This window comes from Lactuca serriola, chromosome 6 (assembly GCF_051521515.1).
Source record: "Lactuca serriola cultivar US96UC23 chromosome 6, Lser_US96UC23_V15, whole genome shotgun sequence".
NCBI classification, from domain to species: domain Eukaryota; kingdom Viridiplantae; phylum Streptophyta; class Magnoliopsida; order Asterales; family Asteraceae; genus Lactuca; species Lactuca serriola.
The window spans coordinates 9,705,643-9,713,773 of NC_136413.1; the positions used below are offsets into that span (position 1 = coordinate 9,705,643).

At 30.6% G+C, this 8,131-nt stretch overlaps 1 protein-coding gene across 2 annotated transcripts; it reads left to right on the forward strand.

The window, feature by feature from the left end:
- The first annotated feature begins 4,902 nt into the window (after positions 1–4,902).
- On the forward strand, positions 4,903–6,813 carry LOC145058422 (glutathione S-transferase T1-like). 2 transcript variants are annotated; one of them, XM_079006331.1, is made up of 7 exons: positions 4,903–5,081; positions 5,434–5,507; positions 5,579–5,639; positions 5,759–5,785; positions 5,891–5,970; positions 6,179–6,381; positions 6,468–6,813. In XM_079006331.1, the coding sequence occupies exons 1-7, from the start codon at positions 5,017–5,019 to the stop codon at positions 6,645–6,647; spliced, it is 690 nt and encodes a 229-aa protein (XP_078862457.1). In that variant the 5' UTR covers positions 4,903–5,016; the 3' UTR covers positions 6,648–6,813. The 2 variants fall into 2 exon arrangements, with proteins under 2 accessions (XP_078862457.1, XP_078862455.1); XM_079006329.1 differs by having other exon boundaries at positions 4,905–5,081; positions 5,732–5,785.
- Positions 6,814–8,131: the final 1,318 nt, after the last annotated feature.

Here is an 8,131-nt window from a genome sequence, read left to right on the forward strand (position 1 = left end):
ACAAAATTTCCAACTAAATAACAACAAAAATGATAATTTCCGAAGAAGTTTATATATAATAATGTTGTTTCGTAGTGAAACCTTATCAATTTTGTAATTAAAATAATAAAAAAAAACAATAAAAAATCACAAAATCGTAGGTGAATAGAGAGGAAATCCTAGATAGTCAATTTGTGATTTTAGGCTGGAAAAGGGGGTATATATACATCGAAAAAAAACCTCATCTGCAAACATACAAGTGTGTTTTAGCCATTTGTACGTTCACAAATGGCATGACGAAATCACAGATGGAGTATACTCATCTGCGATTTTAGTGGCTAAAAATGCAATTTTGATTTTTTTTTTGCTATTTTCCACAAAATAATTAGTGTATTTGGTTAAATTTACAATTTTCTCTATTTTAAAAGATTACTCTTATATATATATATATATATATATATATATATATATATATATATATATATATATATATATATATATATATTCTTACACTTCTTCCCAAACGACATTTGACAAAAAAATAAAAAAATAAAACAAGTGATGTTATATTAGGTTTAGAAATTTTTGTCCAATATATAAGAGAACGTTTAGGATAATATATTAGCGTTGTAGAAATTGTTTAGGAGAACGTTTAGGAGAATATATTAGTGTTGTACAAATTGTTTTCTTTATGTAAAAACATGGCTTTTTTTAATTATTTTATACAAAGATAAATCTCACACAAACCGGCTTTCTTTGACATGACACATAAGGTAGGCTTTGTTTTCAAAAGTGAGCATTACCTCTGTTGCTCTAAACATGTTATGATTTACATTTGTGGAAAATCCGATGAAATAAAACTTTAACATTCCACTTTATGGTATGTTTATTTATAAATGAAAATTTAAGAATCATTGTTTCACAATTCTCTTCTTCTATTTAAGTTCTTTCACAAAATTCTTTTGCTTTTAAGAAAAGTGTATACAATGCAAACCAAACACCGCTTGTCATCTTAATACTTATTTGTTAAAGATAATTGATTAGAAATTTCAAAATATTAACATAGGTGCTATTTGTGTGGTTAGAAAAAGACCCACCTAGTCGTCTTTATGTTTTGGGTCGGACACATGTTAAAATAAAAGACCGTTTATTTTTTAAAAGGCTACAGACGTATATATGTGAGTGACATCAAAATAAAAAAACTTATGATGCTTCTGCCACAATTGCCACTGTTATACCTGACAAAACCCGACATGAAATTAGTGGGTTTGAGTAAAAGATTTTAACACGTTTATATAAACAGGTTGACATGACATGACATAATAATTAAATAGGTAAAGTTAGGGTTAACACTTTCAACTCGAAGATGACTCGAATATGACCCGTTTAATTATATATCGTTTTTATAAATTTCATAATTTTATAAATTTATTATATATTATATACTTGTAGTGGGCCAAATTCAAAAATCAAAAGTAAAATTCAAGCTTTCAAAATGATTTAGTTTTCCAGTCACCATCAATCCCATTTGCTCCCTGATTCTAATTTTTTTAATTTTACTTTCTAAACTTATTATAAATTTTGTCATTCTATCTTCCAATTCTAGTGTTTCATTTTTTCCTTTTCGCCTTCCCATCTCCTACTTTCCAATCTTTTAAAATGTTTCAAACCAATATGACTGAACATATTTACAAGGTCTAAACCTTAACTCAAAACCCGACACAAAAATAAACAAGTTAACCCGACCCGATCTGATAATTAAACGGATCGGGTTAGGGTTAAACCCTCTTAATCCATTTAATGTCTTGACACAACACACGTTTGTCAGGTCTAGCAACTGCCATTACCACCACCACTAGCACTTGCACCTTGGCGTTTACCACCACTGTCTGATTTGTTTGTTCAGTATCATCTATGATTAATGTGGTTTAGTATTGTTTATACAATCAATTATTACAATATCTAGAATTTTATTTTATTTATTTATTTATTTTTTTGCCACTGCAACTTTGTTGTAGAGATGTAAATAAACGAATGCATATATATATATATATATATATATATATATTCTTACATAAAAAATCAAACATGATGAAGATTCGAACACTATGAGGATACACTTAACCAAAAAAATGTTTTTATTTTGAAGTTAAAATTGATTTTTACCCAAAAAATTATTGAGGGTAAATTACGTGAATCGTTCCTCGTGCACGTGCCAAAAATCACGTTTTGTCTTTATTTTCAAAAATAACTCGGACCGTCTCTCGTTTGGTTTAACCTTGCATGCTTCATCCCTGAAAGACAATTTTGTTGCAAACTTAGTTCATGCCAAAACTAAAATGACAATAATACCCTTGACTTTTTATTTTTCAATTAATTTGATATTTTTATTATTATTTTCAGCTTTTTTTAAAAAAATAGGGCCCACTATACCATCCTCTCATCACTTTCCCCACCCTTACATTTTTACTGATCGGAAACACACATACACACACTCGATGAGGGGGAAAAAATGAGACACAACTAGCCGACATGTCACCAGCAAGTCACAACCATCATCACTGCCTCCATCCTTCGGCGAACCTTATCTCTTCATCTATCATCGTGTCTAACCAACTCCCTCACTTCCAACAACATTTGAGGCCATCACCTCGCCGAAGAAGGTTGACTTCGCAGAGCCACCTTCACCACCGTAGATCGGCACCGGAATCACTTGTGTTGTGAGCTGTCATCGCTATTGTAGATCTACACTGAAACCCTAATGTTGTCTGAAACCCTAACTATCACCACCTCTATTCGAAAGCATATAGATATGAGGTAGTGGTTATGTATTTCTGCGATTGTGGTGACTATGACTCTTCCAGATGTAAATCAGAAAAAGATGAAGGGATACAACGACTATCTATGGTTTGTTTTTGACACTTCATATGGCGACGATGATTTAGGGCTACGTCGAAAAAGTTATTCCTTTTTCAATTTGGGGTTCGCTGATCTGTTCTTCCTTTTCAGTATAGATTCACCAAAAAAGTTGGAGATCTTTGAGAGAAAGGGGTACAAGAGAGCAAATGAGAAAAGATAGAGGGTTGTTAGAGTCGTGAGAGTGTCGTCGGAGTATTGGAGTTGGTGGCTTCTTCCGGCAAACATGGCTTTTTTCTGCAAACATAAAAAATCGAACCCTGGTGGTGGTGCTTGTACCTGATGGTAGTAATGGTTGTGTTGGTTAATGGAAATAGTGAAAGAACCATATATTTAATCAAACCATTTGATTTAATAGATTAATAGTTAATAATTAATAAATAAATCAAAAAAGAAGTAAATAAGGGCAAAATGGTCTTTTAATGCCTGGAGGGATGAAATGTGCAACTTTTAAACAAACGAAGAACGACCCGAGTTAATTTTTGAAAATAAGGACTAAACACGCTTTTTGGCATATACACGATGAACAATTGGTGTAATTTACCCAATTATTGATTTATGAAGGTTAGAAAAAAAGTTTTTTTTTTTTTTTTTTTTTTTTTTTTTTTTTTTTTTTTTTTTTTTTTTTTTAAGATTTTAGATTAGTTTTTATAATGACAAAAATCAATAAGTTGTTTTTTTAAAAAGTGTTGGGCTATTGTTCAAAGGGTTAAGGAGAAATTGTTAACAAAAAATCATAAAGAATTTGCAAAAATTACAAATACTAACTTCTTAAAACCTTTTTTTTTAAAAGTTAAGAAGAAGTTGTTTAAAAAAAACTTTTACTTTTGCCCATTTAAAACTTATCGATTTTTGAAGAAGTAAGGGGGTGTTTGGCTTATTTTTCGAGAAGTTAAAAATATTTTAAGAAAAGTTGCAAAAAACCAGGTTTTCTGATTTTTCCAAAAAGTTCATTTTTCTTATATCTAAAATTCAAAAATGGCTTTTAAAAAAAATGCTTTTATCAATCATTTTTTACCTTTTATTTTTTTTCTAAAAAGACTTTTGGCATCCAGCACCACTAAATAAGTTAACATGAAGTTTTTAAAGAGAAAATGATAAAAATAACCATTTACACTAATGGGATTACAAAAATAGCCAAAAAAAATCAAAATTACAAAATTAGCCCACAATTTCGCAGATGGAGATGCCCCATCTGCGAAATCAGCATCTCATCTGCGAATGTACAAGCACCTAAAGCACATCTGTGTTTTAGGTGCTTGTACATTCACAGGTGCTTTTAATTTTTTTTTTTAATTTTTTTTCTGTATATATAGGGGTAATTTCGCAGATGGAATAGGTCCATCTGCGATTTAGTCTCATTCTATCCGCGAAATTGTGGTTTTTTTTTTGTATTTTTTTTTTTAATTTGACTATGAAATGAATTTGTTTGACTACGAAATCATGTTGCTATATAAAAAGTTTTGTAGAAAAATATCATTTTGGTTGTTATATAAATCAGGTTCCATTAACTTGTCATCTCCCACCGGTTACAAGACAAACCAAATATTCAACCAAAATGATATTTTTCTACAAAACTTTTTATACAGCAACATGATTTCGTAGTCAAACCAATTCATTTCATAATCAAACTAAAAAAAAATACAAAAAAAACCACAATTTCGCAGATAGAATGAGAGTAAATCGCAGATGGACCTATTCCATCTGCGAAATTACCCCTATATATACAGAAAAAAAAATTAAAAGCACCTGCGAATGTACAAGCACCTAAAGCACAGCTGTGCTTTAGGTGCTTGTACATTCGCAGATGAGATGCTCATTTCGCAGATGGGACATCTCCATCTATAAAATCGTAGGCTAATTTTGTAATTTCGATTTTTTTGGCTATTTTTGTAATGCAATTAGTATAAATGATTATTTTAAAATACCTTTTTACTTCTTAAGAAAAATAAAAACAAAAATAAAAGATGAGGTTGGCTGAGGCCATGGTGAGAAACTGACAATTGGATTTTTCATTTTTCATTTCAAAAAGGTCAAAGATGGTGTACTATACTTGAAAATCTTGGTGTTTGAGTCTTCACATTCCCAGGATTCGATTTCGATTTGAGCTCCTCGAGAATCATGGCGCTGAAGGTATATGCTGATCGGATGTCCCAGCCATCTCGTGCTGTTCTCATCTTCTGCAAGTATATGAATTTCTTCCCCTTTTCGATAATTTACTAAATTAGTTACAAATGCCTTTTCTTTGCCCTTTATTGACTTTTGACTGAGTGCACCCTTTTTAAACGATTAGTTGATTGCTCAGATTCTTGGTGAATTGAAATTTGTTCTTCAAATGTACATTCTAGGGTTTCTTTCATCACTCACAGTAACATTTCTACCCATTTTCTTTTAATTTGTGCAAATTCAGTTGGGGTTATTGTTGGTTTGTTACTTATTGCAGTTAGGGTTGCGCTTGTGTTCTTTCTTTATCCACAAGTCTATGTGATGATTGTCTAAACTTGCCTTTCTTATGCCTTTTATGGATGTTATTTGAAGGATAAATGGGATAGATTTCGAGGAAATCCGAGTAGATGTCTTGAAAAACCAGCAATTCAGCCCTGAATATAAAGGTTTGATACTGATTTTGTATCAAATTCTGCATATTTAGTTAACAACTTTTAACTGCTTATGTTTTATGCAGCAATAAATCCCATGCATCAAGTTCCAGCTATAGTTGATGGACGCTTCAAGCTGTTTGAGAGGTTCTTTCTGTTTCTTAATTCTTATCCAAAATCCTTACTCCTTATGCTATTAATATTCATAAATGTTGTAAATGAACTCTTGTTATTTTCAGTCATGCAATTCTTATCTACATCTGTAGTGCATTTCCAGGAGTAGCTAGTCATTGGTGAGTCAATTTTCTTCATCTTCCATATCTTTATACAAATTCCAAACTTCATTAAACTCCATGGATTTATCACATTTATATATAAAAGCTTAATCACATCCATAGGTATCCTGGTGATTTATCCAAAAGAGCTAAGATCCACTCTGTTCTAGACTGGCATCATTCCAATTTACGCCGTGGTTCAGGTAATAATACATATATATATATATATATATATATATATATATATGTAGTTGTATTACACTTTTACTATATATATATATATATATATATATATATATATATATATATATATATATGTAGTTGTATTACACTTTTACTATATACTATTAAATAAAATAATAAATTAATAAGATCTTAAACCCTGAAAATTGATTGGTTTTATACTTTCAGCTGGACTTGTTTTCAACACTATCTTGGCACATAATGATGCCCACCATGCATACCCTCAAGTAGTCAATCAAGCCGAGGGGATACTCATGAAATCTTTGAATAAATTAGAAACTTTTTGGCTAAAAGATGGAAGATTTTTGGTTGGAAGCTCTCAACCATCAATTGCAGATATCAGTTTAGTATGTGAAATCATGCAACTTCAGGTAATCAACATGTTATTTAATATGTTTATGATCTTCATGTTTTTGGCTAATTCCTTAATTAAAAAGATCAAATTTCATGTGTTTAGCTTTTGAGTGAGAAGGAATGCGAACGAATATTAAGCCCTTTCAAGAAAGTTGTTCAGTGGATTGAAGATACAAAGAAAGCGACTGCTCCTCATTTTGATGAAGTTCATGGGATTCTGTTTAGAGCCCAGAAAAGGATTCGAACAGAATCTGCGAAAGAGGAATTGAAGTCAAAGTTGTAATGTCAAGATCATTTAATCTTTGTCTATTTTAAAGAATAAATCTGTTTGATTTGTGTATAATATAGCTTGTAATATTGCTATATCATATGTTGTAACTTGCAATAAACTGTTATAAGATTATGCAATATCATTGTTGAATTTTAATACAAATGGACTTCTTCAATTATGCCTCTTGAATTCAAACATTCACATGTCATATGTTGAAAATTTTAGTTAGTTGTCAAGTTCATGCAGATTACTATTCGTGTGAAACTGTCCATGCAAATTACTAATAAGTCAATACTTGTATTTTGGAAACCTCATCATCTGTTTCAAATTATACAAAATCAGGCGCTCACTGTGCATCGTCTTCTTCTTCGTTCATCCATCAAAGAAGAAAACCTCAAAGACATTGAAATCATCATTGTTTCTGGTGAAAGCTTCGACATACGATTCAAATAATGTAAACTCATGTTAGATTCGAACATGAAAAGATATTTTACAGGTTATCATCATCATCTGTTTCAAATTATACAAAATCAGCTTCTATCATAATGAAATCCTTTAAGAAATTGACATATTTATCTCAATTTTCTATTAAAAATGATGAATTATAGTTAGATTCGTTAATATTTGAAGCCATATCAGTATGGTAGGAAGATTTAGAGGGAATGAATTAAATTATAAAATGGTTGTTAACTTATGTTTATTGATGCCTATCAAGTGTTTGATGAAATGCCTAAGAGAGTTTATGTTCTCATTGCAAACAAAGGTAAGTTAGGGGATTATTTATGAGAAAATTAAAGTAGTTATATGTAACAATTTGAATAGACTTTAAACATTTTTGGGCCAAGAAATGTGAAGACAAAAACATACGTTTTAAAACAAAGTTATTTCAGAGGTGAAGACACTCATTTTTCAAAAGGGTGGATCAATTGTTTTCCTACCATTTTAATTTTCCATTCTTTATATTAGAAATCAATTGGATTTAATTTATTTCTCAATGATCAGGTGGTCAACTTGAGTTAAATCTAAAGAGACCTTATTGTGCTTGTTTTTTCTCCGGGCGGTGAGCTTGAGTTAAATCTAAAAAGACCTTATTATGCTTGTTTTTTCTTAGATTAGTTGATAAAAGACCTATTTTATGGAGGATGTTAATTGTGTTTTATTGTTTTATCGGCTCAGCTTGTGTGGAGGCTTTGACTAACCGCTCAAGATTTTGGTATTTTTTTATATGGTTAGAGTTTTTGAGTATTGGTGTTGTTGGATTTCTTTCCTAAAAAGGGGTGTCGCATCTAATTTGTTTCTTAATAAGGTACATTGATGTAGCTATTGGATTTCTTTCACATAAAATTCAGAACAAGTATATAAACAAACTGTGGTTTCTGATAAACAGTTTCTTTTAAAAGGTTTTTTTTCCTACTGTTTCAATTATGATTAATCTTATTGGTTGAGTTGGCCTCTAATAGGTTTCTTAAATTATGATCCAATTATAGTTTGTAATT

Excerpts from the sequence above, each read along its gene's own strand:
- LOC145058422 (XM_079006329.1), top strand. The coding sequence starts at position 5,017 with ATGGCGCTGAAGGTATATGCTGATCGGATGTCCCAGCCATCTCGTGCT. Across the intron at positions 5,640-5,731 it reads CGCTTCAAGCTGTTTGAGAG|TCATGCAATTCTTATCTACA; the intron begins GTTCTTTCTGTT and ends TGTTATTTTCAG. Across the intron at positions 5,971-6,178 it reads CAATTTACGCCGTGGTTCAG|CTGGACTTGTTTTCAACACT; the intron begins GTAATAATACAT and ends TTATACTTTCAG.